The sequence below is a fragment of the Coptis chinensis genome, chromosome 8 (genome assembly GCF_015680905.1).
Source record: "Coptis chinensis isolate HL-2020 chromosome 8, ASM1568090v1, whole genome shotgun sequence".
NCBI classification, from domain to species: domain Eukaryota; kingdom Viridiplantae; phylum Streptophyta; class Magnoliopsida; order Ranunculales; family Ranunculaceae; genus Coptis; species Coptis chinensis.
The window spans coordinates 60323105-60342295 of record NC_141463.1 but is presented as its reverse complement, the minus strand read 5'-3'; the positions used below and the strand labels follow the sequence as shown (position 1 = coordinate 60342295).

At 36.8% G+C, this 19191-nt stretch overlaps 1 protein-coding gene across 1 annotated transcript; it reads left to right on the top strand.

Annotated features, from left to right (window-relative positions):
* The first annotated feature begins 1016 nt into the window (after nucleotides 1–1016).
* On the top strand, nucleotides 1017–17889 carry LOC147482244 (Translin family protein). Its single transcript, XM_086577293.1, has 7 exons — nucleotides 1017–1362; nucleotides 1448–1544; nucleotides 1632–1747; nucleotides 6440–6484; nucleotides 9921–9946; nucleotides 17152–17287; nucleotides 17467–17889. Exons 1-7 carry the CDS (start codon nucleotides 1059–1061, stop codon nucleotides 17577–17579), a joined length of 837 nt encoding a protein of 278 aa, XP_086433419.1. The 5' UTR covers nucleotides 1017–1058; the 3' UTR covers nucleotides 17580–17889.
* Nucleotides 17890–19191: the final 1302 nt, after the last annotated feature.

The following is a 19191-nucleotide window of genomic DNA, read 5'->3' as shown; positions in this document are numbered from 1 at the left end:
ATTGAAGAAATCGAGAAGAGATGAAACCAAAATTGAAAAGAAATCGAAGTGAAGAGTGATTTTTTTTTTTTTTTTTTTTTTTTTTTTTGTTTCGAGAAATCAACAAACACGTAGAGATTTATGACTTGGTGTAGCAAGTTAAACAACTGATCTACCGGTTTTACTCTTATTCAATTTTGATAAGAGATTCGAAATCAACGGTCCAGAACACTGCACATTGAGTGCATTTACACTTCTGCGCATTGAAGAAAAAGTATTTTTGGAAAACAGGGGAGGTTGTTGTTGGGTCCTAATATTGACACCCCCAAATTGTGTTGGGCAGACCCCGACCCAACTCGACCCAATTTGGGGTCTATACAGTGTACTTATGTTGGGCACAACACAAAGTCCCGTATATCCCCACCCAATTCACCAAAAACCGAGAAACCGGTATTAACCTATTTTAGCTTTTGTGTCTTTGTTTTCTTTTCGACCACTCTTTAACCGCATTTACTATGTTATCACCAAATTTTGTATCGATATTTGTGTAAAATTTCAAATATTTGTAGAAATTTTGAGTAAAATTTGAAATTAAGATAGCTATTGAGAACAATTTACATAAGACTTTGGTACGAAAATTATTAACTATAAACCCTAAACTAGTTGTTGATTAACAATAGCACAAAATAAAATGGAAAATAAAAAGTTTAGATTTAAAACTAAATATTATTTGAAATTTGTAAATGTTTGACTATGATCATTCTTATTCAATTTGTTTATGTAAACCTTAACTTTGAGTTTTAAATGTAGGGGAGAAAGACTATAAGCGATTACCAACAGATTAACTTGATGTATTTAGAGAGTGCCCAATACAAAATATGGTTTTTAGGTCAATAACAAACTAGTAATAAATAAGTTTTTTTTGGGCACTCTCTAAATAATATGGTTAGGGCCTTGGAACGTGTTTTTACTCAAGCTGATTAGAACCAATGGGTGAGCCTCATTTCTTGCATTTCAATGTCCGATAAATACCACGTGACCGCTGATAATAATAATAATCAATTATTTCGAAACCAAAAATGAAGTCTGCATCATTATTTCGAAATACATTCCTCTCTCTCTCCCACTCCTTAAACCCTATTCTTAAACCCCTCATTTCTCTTCACTCCTTTCAAAATTACCGAAAACCCCACCACTTCACCACAATGTCTTCTTCTTCTCCTCGCCCTTTTGTGGAAAAACAATTCGAAAAGTTGAGAACACAACTAGAACAATCTAGAAACTTACGTGATAGAATCCAGTCAGTTACTAACGAGATTGAGTCCACATTACGTGTCATGCAATCCGGTTTACTCCTCGTACATCAATCTCGTCCCATACCAGGTACTAGTTTAAACTTTAATTACTTTTTGATTACGTGGCATTTTGTTTTATTTAATGTTTTAGGTGTTTCTTGTTTTTTTTAAAGAGGTGTTAGAGAAGGGTAAAGTTCAGATTGATGTTTTGAAAGAGCTTTACGGCCGGCTAGCGGAAATACTTAAAGATTGTCCTGGACAATATTATAGGTATTTATCTATTATTTTTTAATTTTTAATATGCATTTTGTTTGTTTGGTTATATTTTTAAGTTATGGTTGTTGGGTGTTGTTATAGGTATCATGGTGATTGGAGAAGTGAAACGCAGACGGGTGTTTCGTTGATTGCGTTTCTGCATTGGATTGAAACTGGGGATCTACTTACACATACAGAAGCTGAAGAGAAGCTAGGATGTATGTTCTCCTTTTCATTTGCTATTGAATTGCATTTGATAGGCTCCTAAGTTCTGTACTTTGGTTAGATGACTAAGTTGAGGATACAATGCTTTATGATTAGGTGGGTTGTAGGGCTGGATATTGGCAATACTTTTTTCTTTGGGTTTATTTTTCATTCATTTGTTTTGGATTTGTGAAAATTTTCTTATGGAGACTTTTGTTTGAATGGGTAAATAGGGATAAAGTCTTGATTGTGTGGGAGATTCTTATCACTAAGTAGTTGTAACTGTGAAAAAATAAATAAATTGGGTCGAAAACTTGTATAAGTAGGGGGAGTGAGGGATACTTTGGGTGACATTAGAACTTTTGAGGAGGAAGATATTCCCACCAAAATCAACTAAGTCTTCCTAAAATTTCTCTAGATATGCTGATCCATTGTTGTAAATGATCCAATGGAGGAGTCTAGAATAGAAAGAACAGTGAGGTAACTGGTGCATCATTAAGTAGCTGATTAACATAGCAGGGTTATCGTATGAAGGTAGGGAATATGAGGCGGCAGTGCTGGAGTCCATTTTGAGAAAAAAACAATGAGTTCAAAAGTGGTCAGACCCCTGCGCAGGAGTGAGAAATCTGGTTTGGTGAAGGTGATTCCGTCTTGATCTGAGACCAGTAATGAATTGTGGAGTTTGTCTATCACGTTGAATAATGGTGAAACGACAATCTCTTAGGTTTATGAATGAATCATAAGATTCTTTCTTGGAATGTTAGGGTCTTGGTGCAGATCCTAAACGCCCAGATATCAAAGATTGTGTCTGACAGAATCATGCTAGTGGTAATTGTTCTGGCAAGTTGGAATCCAATTCTCTCCATTTGGTGAATGACATTTGGGTAGTCCCAACGCTGATTAGGTGCCTTCCTTTTGTAGATGGTTCTGGGGGTATTTGTGCTGTGTGGCACAAGGACAATGTCCATATTGTCCTGTTTTTGAGTCTGCTGTTAGTTATTTTTCTGTGCCGATGATGTGTGTGTTTAAAGGTGATACCTTTTGTAAGGTTATCACTGGTGCATATGGTCCGCCTAAAGGCAAATATATGGACAGTTTTTGGACCGAGCTTGATGACGCTTATGTACTTACCAGTGGTTTTACTCTGGTATGTAGGTGGTGACTTCAATGTGTTGAGGTTTATCCATTGAAGGACAGTGGTTGTAGGATTACGAATGTTATGAGAGGTTTTGAGGATTTTGTGGAAATCATGAGTTGATGGATCTCCCTCTGAGAGGGGGGATATAAATGTGGTATAATAAGCAATAATTTATTCTTTCTAGAATTGCACCCTTTTTGGTGGATGTGGAGTGGTTGGAGGAAGAGTAGCCAAGACTTCAGCCTATTGTACTTGGTGAGACCTCGGACCACCATTCATTTGTTTTGGATTGTGGTTGTGATGTGAGGAGAACCAATCCCTTTATGTCTGAGTTAACGTGGTTGATGACCCTAAATTTGTTGATTGCATTAAGGATTAGTGGGATTCTAGGGGTTTTGTCTTTGGGAATAAGTTGAAAGGTCTTAAGGAAAATATTAAGGTGTGGAAGAAAGAAACTTTTGGGAGTGTGGCTAAAGAAAAATGAGGAGCTTTATAAGGATATCTGGGCTCTTGATCTTAATGAAGAAGATAATAATATGTCATCTTCTGAGAGACGTAAAAGGGATGCGTTGATGTCGGATTTTGAGGTTGTGAAACTAGGTTAGTGGTTGAGGGAGATCAAATATTCAAAATACTTGCTTCTTTCATCGAATAGATAAATTCAGGATTAGGATTATTCCCTTGGAGTGCCCATGTAGTAAAAAGAAGACCGGGGGTGGTTAAGGTGTTAGAGGGGTGAGGATCATCTTAGAGACAACATAGATAATTTTTACGCAGATTATTATTGCGAGCTTTATGAGGTCCATCCCTTGATAGATTATCTCCCTTTAAGTTGCATTTATGTGGAGGATAGATAGGAGATGGAGAAAGACATTGAGGAAGAAAAGGTTTGGATCGCTATTTGTAGTATTGGTTGTGATCGTTCTCCAGGGTCCAATGCACTTTCTTGTAGAGTTTTGTATGTTAGGGGATAATTAAAGATGATTCCAGGAATATGGTGTTAGAGTTTAGTTGGATGGGCTCGATTTTGGAGGGTCTGCTTCCAAAATGCAGAGAGACTTGCGAGGTCGGATCCAGGTTGGTTGGTTTGAAAAGTCATAGGAAAGGCGGGCTAAGTGAACTAATGTACCCATACTCTTAATACACTTTTGCTTCTTTGATCCCTAAGGTGGACGATGTGGAAGATTTTGGCGATCTTCGACCTATAAGTTTAGCTGGGAGTGTTTATAAAATTGTTTTTTAAGGGTTTTGTCCTTCGGTTGAAGGAAGTGATTGATAATGTGGTTTTATCCATGATAGAAAAATTCTTGGTGGGCTCATTGATATTGAGGCCAGACGATAGGAGGGGTGGCGGCATGGAATGTATTGTGTGTAAGGTGGTTCTTACTAAAGCTTATGATCATGTGAGTTGGACTTTTTGTACTAATTCTTGGTCGAATGGGGTTTGGGTCAATTGGAGGCCTGGAGAAGGTGGATTTGGAAGTGCATATCCACTGTTTTTATTTCTATTTTTTCAAAAGAAAAACTTATTGGGTTCGTAGACACGACAATTCTTTGTCTCTTTTTTTGATTTTTTTGAGGGACAATGTTCGTGGTGTCCTTGAGGGCTTTTGAGTTGGGAGTGTAATGTGCTGATATTTAATCCCCAATTTTCTGATACTGTTGTTTTTCTTGGAGATTGTCTTGAGCAACTTTGATGGTTGAGTGGTACCATTGCGTGCTTTGGTGCGGTGTTGGGGTTGTATGTTAACCTCCGTAAGAATAACATGTTCCCAGAGAGGGATATTAGATTGGTAGCTTCCATTTTAGGCTGTGATGCTGAGTCGTTGCCTTCCAAGTGCCTTGGGCTCCCTCTTGGGGCGGCTTACTGGTCTATGATTCTATGGTTGAACGTTTTAGTAGGAAGTAAGTGGGTTGAAGGCGAAGTACTTGTCCAATGGCAGTAGGCTATTGCTGGCAAAGAGCATTCTTTCTAATCTCCCGATCTGTACATGCCACTCTTCTCCGCGCTGAACAGTTTTGCCCAAAGGATTTAGTCTGTATTTAGGATTTTTATGTGGGATGATTCGAAGGAGCATCATAAAGATTACCTTGTGAATTTGGATTTGATTTGGTTTGTCTTCCCAAATGGAGTGGGGGTTTAGGAGAATGAAGACCTTAGATCGCATTTTTCGGTAAGTGGTTATGGAGATTTAAAGCTTGGATTTTGTATAGGGTAGCCTTGTTGCGTTTTTGGAGTTCCCAATCTCGGTGGGAGACTGGTCCTTTTCATATTACAATTGTGGGGCTTGGAAGAACCTTATATGTCTTTAAGAGATGTATTTGATATTAGTGGGTGTGGGTGACAAGATTTTGTTTTGGGAGGATCCTTGGTTGGCGGAAAGAACTCTTACAGAGGAGTACAAGACGTTGTTTAATATGTCAAAACTTAAAGGTGGTGCCATTTCTGAACTCATGGTTAGTTCTAATGGTAGTATTTCTTGAAATCTTGGCTTTCACAGGGCTTTTAATGATTGGACCATCGACGAATTAGCTTCTCTCATGGATAGAAGCTAAATCGACAGAATCCTGTTTTGTTGGTATGGCACCCCAGGTTGACTTTTTCTATACCAAGTCTTTCTGTTTCACCACCCTATGTTCTTGGTTCCCACCTACTGCTGGTATTGCCTGTATCTCTTGCTTTTTGGGTTCCAGAATTTTGAAATCATAAGTTCCTACCAGAATCCCTTTCTTTGTGTGATGTGCATCCCTTGAGCTGATTCTTACCACTGATAATCTTACAAAAAAGAAATTTAGTGGGCATAATTCATATTTTGTACTGTTGTGCTCTAGTGTTGAGGTGTCTGGTAAGCATGTACTGTTGTGTTGTCTCTTCTCTTGGTGAGTTTGGTCTTATTTCCATGGAAAATCGGTTAGCTTGGGCCTTGGGTAAGTCCTAATGCGGTGGTGGTTCTCCTTAACTATTGGCGTACATGACCGTTTTCTTCTAAAACGTCAGTGCATTTGGACCACGGTACTGTTTGCAATTATGTGGGGTATATAATGAAAACGTAATATAAGACATTTTGAGGATAAAGCTTTGGACTTTCAGATGGTTTTTATAACTTTAAAGGGTGTTTTCTGTTATTGGAGTAAAGTGTTCATGGACCTACGGAGCATTCATTCTGAGCATTTTGTGGCTAGATGGGAGGATATATTGTATAGAGATTCTTGATTGGGATGTATGAGGTGTTATGTCATTTGTGGCTGCTTCTTAATTTTTGTTTTCTCCTTTGTTCTTGTAGGTCTCCCTGGCCTATTTTTTTTTCTTGATCTAACAAAATATTAAACTTTACCAATAATTTTTAATTTATTATTTATTTTTAATTTATCATAATTGTTTTTTGAAATAAGTGGTGTAGTTTACACAAATCACTGAATCAGGGACTCCATATATACTTGTTCATAAAGCTGTTATGCCTTCTCTTTTTGTGTGCTTTTATCATTTTATGGTCATTATTCATATTCGACTATGTTTTTTTATGGTTTTCTTGTTTTATATGATAGTGACTAGTGCTTGGTTTTGCAGTGGGATCATCAGAGTTTAATCTTGATGTTGAAGATTATCTTGTTGGTAAGTTATGCACTGGTCTTACTTTTAAATATTTGGCTGTTAGGTCACTACTTAGGTGTCCTAAGTTCCTAATTACTCTCATAAAAAGAAAATGTATGTTCTTCATAATGCTTTGATGACTGCACTAGTTTAGAACAAGACTGGTCTTAGTTTTGAATATTTGGCAGTTAGGTGTCCTAAGTTCCTAATTAATCTCATAAAAAGAAAATGTATGTTTTTGATAACTGCACTAGTTTAGACTTTAGAATAAGTATCTGATTAATTTTATTTTGATTAATTAAATATAAAGATTATTTGTATACAAGAACAGTAAACTTATGTGTTATCTGGATATGGTTATTATGACTTTCTTCTCTTGAAAATGTTAAACTTCAATGCGATTTATCATTTGAATTTGATGCTGGTATTTTAATGAAAAGCCCTTTAAAAAGTGACATTGATATATCCCTTCCCAAAATCTATTGAAGTGTGGAAAAAATCACGTACATTGCATTAGAGTGGTGAGATTTAGTAAATTTACTTATGAAAAAGCAATTTTAAATGGTCTGATGTCCGCTCTTGCTTCTCTCTTTATTTGTTATCCCTAGTGGGAAGCATTATCTTGCACTTAAGGGTGACAATGATTATTGCTATTGTGGAACTAGTGGGGGTTTCAGCAAGTTAAATATCTCAGCTGTAGATTATCTAGGACTCATTTGGTCATAGAGAAAATTAATCGCATAAGAGTTCCATTACCATTTTGTTGGTGAACCAATGAATTTAAGGGTTACATAGGCTATAAGGCTATGATGGGCCCCGGTTAAGTAACTCATTCACTTATATGCTAGAGGGATACATGTAGGAGCGCTCATGGGTATCCGATTACCCGGAACTGAACCGAACCCGAACCAGAACCCGAAACCGAAACCGTTTATAGTGGTTCTGCGTTTATAAATATTAGACCCATTAAAAGTGGGTCTTTAAGAACTGAACCGGTCAAGAACTGAAACCGGAACCGAGAACTATGATTATGATGTATAAAGTTTAATATTATGTTACACTTAAGAATTGCAAACTCAAACAATTATAATATAGTATTTACTTTTTAGGTGTAAAAGGCTACTAAATATATAGCATAATGGTGAATGTGTGGTTAAATCCAAATTTTATAATATGACACTAGCTAGACATTTGTATTATAAATATCAATATATAATAATGTTAACGTGTACACATATACTATGTATTATATAATACATGGTACATATTAAAAAATACACGTGTGCATATTTCGTGCTTGATATATTACACATGTATATGTAAAGGATAATGAACACGTGCAAATGTTAACAATTGTGGTGCATGCACTTATAAATCGATAGTGTACGTGTTAAAATTTAGTGTGATATATATTTATAGGACGCATGTACGTATAGTATAATGTACACGTGTTCAATTTAAAATGCGAGTTAATACACGTGTACAACTTATGAGATGTATTTAAAGTTTGTAGATAAATTTTAAAGATTATTGAACTTAGGACTACTTCTTACGAGAAGACAAAAATATCGGCAGCAAGTATTATTGACGCACTATAAACATTTTTTAAATCGATTACAAAATTAAAATGTAGTTTTAACAACAATAATATATAACCTGAGAGGAAACCGAAACCGGAACAGATATGGTTCCGGGTTCTCTAAATATAAGGTAAAAACCGAAAGTACCGAAACTGAAACTGGTGAGAACCAAACTGGAACCGACTCAAGAGATACGTGTGACACAAGATGAGGAAGTAGAAACATAAAAGAAAAAAAATGAAGTCGACACATAATGGTTTAAAAAGGAAAAAGACTTGACTGGCAAGTTATTGGTAAGATATCGGCAATTTGACCTTCGACTCAGATAATTCATACTCGATTAGGTCGAGTTGACTGGTGAGCTAATGTGGGTAGTTTAAAACATAATTAAAAGTAGCCATGTTCATTGTTTGTTGTTTTTTTTGTTGGGCTTGTATTCCCTGGGAGAGCAACTGTAGCTTTTTTTTTTGCAAAGTAAAATCAACCATAATAAGAGTAGGAAAACAGCTGTATGCTATGTAACATTGACACTGCATATTTAGAAAAAAAATTGTGTTGTATACTTATCCACATATCTCTGCCGAATGTAATATACAGACATAATGAAGGTCATATACCTCAATTTTCGCTATTTCTCTGCATCACACACTGATACTTGTGCTGTGTCAATGTTTCCTAGACTGTAAGTAATGATTTTTCTCGGGCTTTCTTGAAATTAATTCTAGAGTAGTTTGGATCAAGAAGAGGTGTTTTCAAGTCGAATAGCATTCAGGATGAAGAGGAGAAGTTTAAGTTTGAAGTTTGCCATATAAAGTCATCAATGACTCATAAAGGAACACGGTTTCTTCAGAGAAAGAAGTGGCCCATTCATGTTTAAACTGGGATTGCCATGATCTGATTTGGTTCTTTAAGACAAGTTTGGTCATTTGTTTTCCAGCAAGTCCAGTTTGTGCTATTGTGTTACATATTGTAGAGTTTGTAATTTGAGGAGACTACCTGATCGGGAAGAACATGTAAATTTTTGAGTTGAAAGTCTGTATTTGTCTTTTCTTTGTATTGCTCATTCCATATTACAAACCGCTTTTTATATAGAGGTTGTTGCTCACAAATCAAGCAACTAGGTTTTAATATTTAAAAGATGAAACACAAGGCTTTAGGGGTCCCATCAACTCCATATTGCACAGAAAGCTAACTCTCGATAATTTTAACTAGGGTCCACCTAAGCAGCCCCATCACTGTCTATGGTCTATCTGCCCAAAGTCTAATATCACCAGCCCGAAGGGTTATTGACCATGCCATTGCCCATTTGCATGTAGGTTTCATCTCTAGCCCCATAATGTCTTAAACATTTGTAGGGGGGAAAATTACTTAGGCGATGCTAGTGAGTTTCCCACATATGGGGAGGGGTGCACAACCGTTGAGCCAATATTTCACGATATTGGTCCCATCCTTTTGCAGATCTTATTTGTGGATGAGACCTTGTTAGTTGTTACATACTGAAGGAGGTAGATTTTGTAATTTGATGATATAACTGTGTAGTTGGTTTACATTTTCTGCTCTTCCATATAATGTATACTTTGGAGCCTTGCTCTTTCTGTCTTACTGATGGGAAAATAATTTTTCTTTTACTTTTCAAAAGAAAAAACACTCAATAGTTTTGATCCTTGGTAGTATGTCAACACATGTAATTAATCACAATTAATAAGCATACATTATCTAGAAACATCTAGGGTCTTTTATTAATTTTGTAAAGATACCATTATTTCTTTATTTATTTTTGGCTTGGTAAGACACATTTAAATGTAATAGTGTGACAGGTGGGTGTCTTAATATTTTCGTATATATACTTATCCATGATTTGTTTTCAATTTTGACAGGAATATGCTTCATGTCAAATGAATTGGTAATAACATTTGTTCAGATTTCTCTGTCTTATTGGTTTTCTAGTAATCTTTTATGTTTTGCCAAGATTTTTTGTAATATTTTTAGTTTATCTATTATCTTTGTTAGTATAGACTTTAATTTGACTGAAATGGATACAATCATGCAAGTAGGGTGCACCTACTTGAATATTGGCCATAAATGTAGAATATGAACTAGCAATAGACTATGAAGACTAGACAAATAGCTTTTAGGAGTATTTGCCATCTGGATACATCACGAGATTTGGACCTTGCAAAGGTGTAGCAAGCCTTTCAAGTTTCAACCATTGTCTTGTTTAATTCTTGGACATTGGTCTCAGATTAGGAAGAACTAGCAACTAGGTCAGAAGGTTGAACACTGCCCATTTAGTACCCATTGCCCTGTTGTAGACTTGTAGGTAATATACGTTACCCGCATTGTTGCTATAATTGAAGTCCAAATTTAAGCAGCATAATCCCCTCCAGATCCTAGTATGATGTGAATCTGATACAGCGATACGTCATATGGTTCACCTCAAACTACTCAATTTTGCTGATGCAATATTTTCTTTATAATGAAGCCTAATGACAATCATTTGCAAGATGATTTGATGAATAAGAGTGAGTAAGTATATTTACCTCCTTAGGGAAAGTGAAACTTAGAGAACCTATTATTGATAGCTGTCGAACGTGAAGTTGAGGGTATGCACTTATATATCTGTCCTCCGCCAAAACTCAATATCCTTCCAATGGAGAATATGATCAAGCGATCTATGTAGTTATATTTATAAAGTATAAACCTTCTCCGGACAAGATCAATATTTAAGAACTAAACATAGAGCCTGGAACATGGGCCAAATAATGGACATTTTAAGGTGCTGTTGGCAGTTATAAACTAAATAGCCCCTGTGATCTAGTGTGCCACAATTTATTTTCTATTAGGCAAAGTACCCTTGGCATGCAAAGAATATGATGAATGACATACAACACTATGTAGGGAAACTAGATGTGTTTTCTATTGAACATGTTTATAGAGAGTCTAATAGGTTAGCAGATGCACTAGCTGCTAATATTCCTATTCGTAGATTTATTGAGATTGTACCTAGTTCATTCTCTGAAGATGTAAAGAAAATTGTATATGAGGATGCAATAGGCAAGGAATATGCAAGGATGTAGTCAGCTCTTTTGATCTTTATGAAAAGGGGTAAGGGACCTCTATAAAAACCCTGCTTATCTACCAAAAAAAAAAAGAGACAGAACTAAAGGTGGTCCTAGACGGGCAAGGTCAGATTGGATGAGGAGGAACATTAATGGAAGAGTGAATACTTATACTAGGAACCAAGCTACAAAAGCTCAAACTGTACCTAGTAAACCAGTGTCAGTGGAAATTGTGACTCCTGAAGCTGTTGCAGAGGAGTCAGTGAAAGCTGTGGTTTCATAATGAAATGGTGGAGTCAGTGGAAACTGTTGTCTTTAATGCAACAGTAGTTTAAGAAAGGGCTCATGACACTGAGGAAGACTACAACATTGTGGAAGAAGTCCATGCTAAGGCTTTAGTGCCATTTGTTGAGAATGCAGTAACAAGAGAAGCTTTAACTGATGTAGTTACACTACATATGGAGTCTGCTGCTCAAGATGACAAATCTGAAGGAGTTGATGCTCATAATACAACCACAAATGCAAATAACTACAATTCAGAGAAACAAGCTATGCAAAATGACTTACTAGCGGAGTTGGTAATCAATGATGAAACTTGCCATGACACTATTAGGAAGACTTTGATGACCACTTGAATGAAGAGGTTGCTGCTGCAACACCTATTACTTGGTCTTCAGCTCCTTCAACAAGGAACTAGAAAATGATTCAGTGGAAAAGATTCACATGATGGGTCCTAACTCTCCTCAGTCATAGAATATTATTTCAAAGAACCACGGGGTCCCTTAAAGCAATAGAGGTAGAGGTGGTGGTAGAGCCAGAGGTTATAGTAAAAGGTGACTGTTTCACAACCCCCACTTGTTTATTTAATGTCTAACATAGGAGTTTGATATGTTAAAGAAATAAATGAAGCTGAAAAGGCTTAAGAAGTAAAAGTATATTATAGCTAATGAAGAGAAAAATTTGGGAAAAAAGAGAGTACGACTTAATTAGTTTCGGCTTTCTCGCACACTTAATAAGTAGGAAAATAATCGGTTTACAATATGGAAGTGTCCCACCTATCTAAAGTCTCGGCTTAGAACTCTACTGATTTCAATAAACTTAGAAAGAAAAATAAGCTTTGGATGTTTTTTACTTGAAAGTTGAAAGTTCAAACTAAAGTAAGACAGGACAAGTTTGATTTTATCAGGAGCATTTGCTGCCCATCTTGGTCCTATCTTTGTAACTATAATGCAAATCAGGTTTTCACTCATTAGTTTCTGTAAGGATAACTTCTCAAATAATACACTGCTGTTATACGTTACTCCCTACAAGCCAGAGCTTCTACATGACCATAGTGTATGCTAGTAATTCTAGTCTTGAGGCACAGCTATGGAGCAATATTACCAGGATACCAGAACGTGGGTCACTACAATACGGTGTACGGGGTACGGATACCAGGTATGCTACTCGGGGTGGGATAGGGTACTTTGGGGTAGGCATTTCAATTCGTAATTCACTTTGGTAAGTTTATGCGAGACGTGATCGTGTGAATTTATATATATAAATTAAAACAAATTAATAAATCTTGAATTTCTAAACAGGATCATCAATTCATTCATGCAGAGCTAGTTTAGTTAAAATAAAAAGCATTCCAACACCCCTAACTCTTGAAACGTTAATAGCTGTTAAAGGCTGGGCTGGCCCTCGTGAGCCCAACATTGTATACACTTTTTAAACCCTGATTGATTAATCCATTCAGGTCTTCTTCAATGAAACAAAACCTAACATAAACAAAAGTCAGCCGCTAGTCAAGGGAGCAGGCAGTAGATGGCTATGAGAAGGGAGAGAGACATGAGAATGCGTGGAGGAAACTACTGGACTTAAGAACCACAGCTTGCAAGTTCATAAAGTACAATATTGCAACAGAGGAGGATACATCACTGTGGCATGATCTTTGGTGCTCAAACAGACCTCTTATAGCAGATACCACAGCAAGAATTGAGTTACAACTTTCCCTAAATGCTAAGGTGAGTGAGCTAATCAGCAATGGAGCATGGAATGATCTGATTATGAATCTGAACTGTATTGTTCTGAAATATAAATTTTTGGGAACAGACGTTAAAAGCTACCTGGACGAGGATAGTATTATTTGGACAGCAGACAGCTCTATTTCAGCTTATAATGCACTAAGAATTTTAAGGGAGAGAGTCAGGTGGTATAACATGGTCTGGGGAAGATCGTCATGCCAAGGTATTCATTCACTGGATGGCAACGGTTTGCAGCTAACTCACCTTACTCAAGATAGGTTAGTTAAAAAGAAGGTTCCATAGCTGTTTATGTTCTTTTTATAATCAGTCTAGAGGAGAATTCAAAGCACCTGTTTTTTTAATGTCTCTACAGTAACGCCATATAGAAATGGGTAAAACACCATTTAGGGTTACTGATTCAAGTGGGATCAATTGAAGAATGGTGGGAGGTCATAAGAAGATGCAGCAAGAATACCCTGGAAGCCAAAATAATTAATGCCTATGTGTGTACAAATGTGCATATCTACTGTTTATGGATAGAAAGGAACTTAAGAATATTTCAGAACAAGTCATAGCCATGGCAAGTAGTAAAGGAGAAATTATAAAGGATATGCATGTGTACATTCGAGGTCAACTCGAGGAAGTAAAAGACATCCCTTACTGGACACAGACTTTGTATAAGGGTGCAGTTTAAAGTTTTTGTGAAGAAACATTGTGTGTGTGAAGCCGGAGGAAGGTACACAAACACAATGCCGATGAAGCACTGTCCAATACAAGAACTTGAACATGAGGATTGATCAGAGACCAGAAGGATGGGTAATTCTTGGGTACACTGGCTCAGGAGGTATGAGACGGTGTTCTTTGGAGGAGCTCAAAACTATATATACAAGGTCTACAAGGTTGTCTAGGCAGACAAATCACCAGAATCATAGTTGTGTAGGACTCCTTAAGAGCCATCATGATACTGAGTGTGATATAGAGTGCACCCTGATACTGCTACAATCTAGTTAAGAAAATTAAAGTCACTTCACTATGATTTAGTTTTATCAGTATTAATCATGTCTATAGAGAGAGTAATAGAGCTGCTGGCTACTTAGCAGCTGCTGTAGGATAAGACTGAATTCTGGGAGAACTCAGTTATTGAAAGGCTGATTTCTAATAGAGATCAGTTACTGGCAGCTATTAGTTGTAGTTATATTTATCTATTTGTAAAATGCAGTCTGTAATAATTCACCCCAATGATCCCCATTGGAGGCGAGTCAGAGTCCTATGAGCGAGTGGGTAACAGTTGTGGGACCTAAGAGGGGCTATAAGTGCTTCCCAATTTGGACCTACCATCAGTATGATGAAAAAATGAGTCTATTCAAGAACAGAAATTTCAGATTTCTTGACAATTACATTAAAGAGCTAAGGGACTACTGTGGAACAACTTATGTTCGTGCATATTTTGACAATTTCTTTAATGATTATAAAAAAGGGGAGATGTTCTCAGAGACGGGCAGTATTGTAAAGAAGAATTAAGTTCTTGCTTTTGCCTCAGTAACTTAGGAAATGTCTAGTTACAGTGTTATATACACTTGTTAATGTAGATTGTAGTGGCGGAAGCAACACTTAATCAAAATCTACACTTTATAAAACCCTAAAAGTCTCACCTTTATTGATAATCACTCAATAATTCATAATACACATAAACACAACTAAAACAACTCCCTGAAACCCTAACTATAAACCCTTATTTATACTAACCCTAGAAAGCATAAACCAATAGGAACACGACATGTGTCACAACTAACTAATGGACTCAAACCATGGGCTTGGACTCAACTAAGGGCACATGCCCATGACACTGACAACAACAACAACACGGCATGTTCTACATCACTCTCCCCATGTTGAAGAAGCTTGTCCACAAGTTTGTTGACATGAAAACCCATCAATATGCAAAAGCTCTTCAAATTTCAAACTTGTATACGTCACTCTCTCGAGGTTCTGAGGAATTCGACCTCGAATCTTGCCCAAATATCAGCTCAAACGAATAATATGGCACCACAATGCTGCTAATACTCATTTCTTGAAACACAACGGATACTAGAAGTCACGAAACATGCGTTGAAGTGTTTTGTGGCTGCGAGCAAAAACCTTCTCAAAATTGGTTAGAAAAGGATCAATATAACCACCACTTTGTGCTTGCTGAATTGATGAATAAGACCTTCATAGATCTGGTCAACAAGACATCTTTGTTGCAAAGGAAGGTGATGAACTTGCTGATTTCGTTTGTTATCACGCTCAAGACATGATACAACGACTTCATAAATTCCTTTCTTCTCTTTGTTGTCATCAACAACAACCGGTGTTTTACGTTGGGCTATAGAAACTCCACCAACGATGGGGGGGTTTGGGCTGCAAAAGCTCCACCATAGCCTCCCTAAGTCAACTAGTCGCTTCTTCTAATCGATCAAATTTGTTTAGCATCAAGGCTTCTCTCCACCCTTCTAATCAAGCAACCCGTACTATAGGGGTTAATATGAATCTATGAGTTCTCTATTAATTCTTCATCTCTGACGTTGTAGACATATCTTGATTTACAAGAATAAAATTAAATTCGTGGTGAACAGTATTTCGTGAACAGTGTTTTTGCACCAATCTCCCAAAAATCAACACGCTCTGATACAAAATAATGTAGATTGTAGTGGTGGAAACAACACTTAATCAAAATCTACACTTTATAAAACCCTAAAAGTCTCACCTTTATTGATAATCACTCAATAATTCATAACACACATAAACACAACTAAAACAACTCCTTGAAACCCTAACTATAAACCCTTATTTATACTAATCTTAGAAAGCATAAACCAATAGGAACACGACATATGTCACAACTAACTAATGGACTCAAACCATGGGCTTGGACTCAACTAAGGGCGCATGCCCATGACACTGACAACAACAACTAATGTTCTACGTCACTTGTACTCTAGTAGTTTGAGTATGGTTGGTTAAGTACTTACCTTGAGTGTCTGTAAATGTTTTGTAGCTCCACATGGTATGATTGTTTGATTTATCGAGGAGGACGAGGTCTTTTAGTGATACAGGTAGGGGTTTGCCTAACCCCATAATCGTCTCAGAAAAACGTAGAGCTGGAATAAGTAATTTCGTATCTGTCTACACCAAAATTTAAGATACAGTATTCCTGCTATTAACGGAGGTTTTTGTTCACTTCTCATAAGCTTGTTACCAAGTCAGGAAGGATATTTTTAAGAAATTCTAGTTAACATGTTCCTCTGTTGCTTTTTACCAGCATGTTACTTGAAATCCGGAAAGACACTAGAGGTTTAGATGCTGATTGTCTACTTTTTCTTTCTGTTGAAGAGCAACTTCAAAAAGTTCTAGGATTTTATGTAAAATATTAATTTTTTTGGTGGAGTGTAAGACAAAATGCCTAATACAAATTTTGGTTAGAGTGATAAGATGTTACGTCTGTTCCATTTGTCTCATCATAATGTACAAGCTTTGCCTTCAAACATCAAAACTCTCCAGCATCTGATTGAGAGTATTTTTTTGTGTCTTCTCAATTTTCAAGTATGAAGATGGCTTACTTTGGAAATGCCATTGGCGGATTCTTCTGATTATTCATCTATTTTGACCATGTACTGTATACTACATAGTCAATATCTAATTCCTCAATTTTCTCATTGAAGTGTTTTAGAATTCTTTGTTGTATATTATTCGAACTTCAAAACCTCGTCACCTCGATATCAGCCAGAATGTCAACCCCTGAAGTCCTGGCATATATGACCTATATGTCACTCATATATCGATAATTGTGTCGGCAGATCACGAAGTTTACAAATTGAAGAGTTGATGCCCACAAAATTTTGCCAGATAAACATCTAGACATTATGATCGAAGTGTTGATATCTGTTCTATATTGTGAAAATTCACACTATTTTGCATCATTTGGTGATGTGGTTTTCTTTGTCGAAAGTATGAAAAACTCGATCTTAGAAGTGTACTAACATTTTTTTTCCTCGACTTTGCAGCCGCGTTACGTAGTGAATCAAGTGACAGCAGGAGATTATGATTGTCCGAGAAAGGTTTTGAAGTTTTTAACAGATCTTCATGCTGCATTCCGGATGCTTAATCTTCGAAATGATTTTTTGCGTAAGAAGTTTGATGGTAGGGTTTTTCCTCATCACACCTCCTCTATAAGCCTATAAAGCAATCGTTCATGATCTAGGATTCCTGTTTCTTTGTGGTATTAGTTACACTTAGTAGTGGTAGTCAAGGTTAAGGTATGTTTCTTGTTGGTAAATGGAGAACCCCATTTCAAGTAACAATTCTTTCATTTATGACAGGAATGAAATATGACTTGAGAAGAGTTGAAGAAGTTTACTATGATGTTAAGATTCGAGGCTTGACAACCAACGATAATTCCACAGGGGACAAGGGCACCCAGGCAGAGGTTTAGTATGAGATTTTGCATTGTTCAGAATTGGTTTTGACCCAATGTAGATGTTATCACGATTAAGAAGTTATTAGGATTAAGAAACAAACTATAGTTGCTGCTTTTAAGACACTTAAATGTTCAAAGCGATTTCCTACTAATTCTCTTTGTTCCTTGATTGTGAGTCAGTCGAGAAGTTGACACTGTCGTTAGGAAATGATATGTCAATCATTTGGTCATGACTTTCAGTCCTATCTTGTGCATTAAAAAACAACAGAGAACAATTGTTATTGTGGATTATTGTGGAATCAGAGATTACAGCAGCAAAAGAAAACGCAAGAGTTCCATCTTATAAGTACTAAACATGTCAAAGTAAGGCCTTCAGTTCATGAAAACGAGCCAATATACAGTTCAAGAAGATTACTGGCGTACTGCACGTGTTCCCTTATTCAGGAAAAAATGAAGAAAAAAAGGAAGAAAAAAAAATGTACATGAATTCCAGAAGGTAAAAATGTTGAGAAGCTCTGAGTCTTAATAAAGTTCTATAATGCTCTAAAGCAATTTCAAGGAGTACATGGCGAATGCAATTTGAATCATTATGGCCTCCTATGCGGCTATGCTAAGGGCATCTTCAATGGGGGGTGTAAACCGTATAGAGTGGAAATTTTACACTCTAAATATAAAAAAACTCTCTCCAATGGGGTACTATACCGTCGGTAATAGTGTATTAGTTAATAGAGAGGGTGGGGAATTCCCCCTCTTGCTATTAGTTAATAAAAAACCCGGGCGACACTCGAACTGACGTCTGAGTGAAATAATTTTCGGACGTCACTTGGAGTAACGTCCCTTTCTAATTCTAAAGTAATTTTTTAACTCGGCCAAGTGACGTCCCAGTTTAAATTAAAGAGGGACGTCACTCAATACTATACAATTAGAGGTGTAAAATCCTAATGGCACCTACGTGGAGCCTAGGTGGAGGTGTAATTTTACACCCCCATTGGAGATGCCCTAATCTCTAGCTATATAATTTCATATTCTCCCCTAACAACTGCTTCATTGATTATGGGGTCGTTTAGTTAGTTACTATTGCCAGCTGAGTCTAACATTTGAAAGTCTCCCCACTCATATTTTCCTTCTCGTAGGAGAGATACTTATATCCCCGAATTCGGTAGTAGTTCACGTCACTTGCAAGTTGCAATAAGATGTCACAATCTGATCTAGTAGAGTCAAACTCTGATTGTGCTGAGTTTGGTAAAACACTTTTCCGACTTTGGGCAGGTGATCTGCGGACTTCCGTTTCTTTAATTTTGGTGATTGGCAAACCGTGACGCATGTGTATTGTCATCACTTTCTTTGAAAATCTTTCTTATTTCACTCTGTTGCAGCAACAACTATTTTACAAAAGGAACGTAGCGCCTCCTTCAACAAATAGCAAAATAGCTACTAGCGACGCTCTGGCCCCTCTGGGACTCTGCTTAGTAGGACTGCGCTAAAATGCGTGACTTCGTTTTTTCTCAAATTTCTGTTAGAGGCAAGTATGGTGCTATATGGGCTCCTAAAGGTCAACACTCTAAAAACCAAAATGTCATTCCAATGGGGCTGTTAGAAGGCTTTTAAATTTGGCTGGTGTGATAAA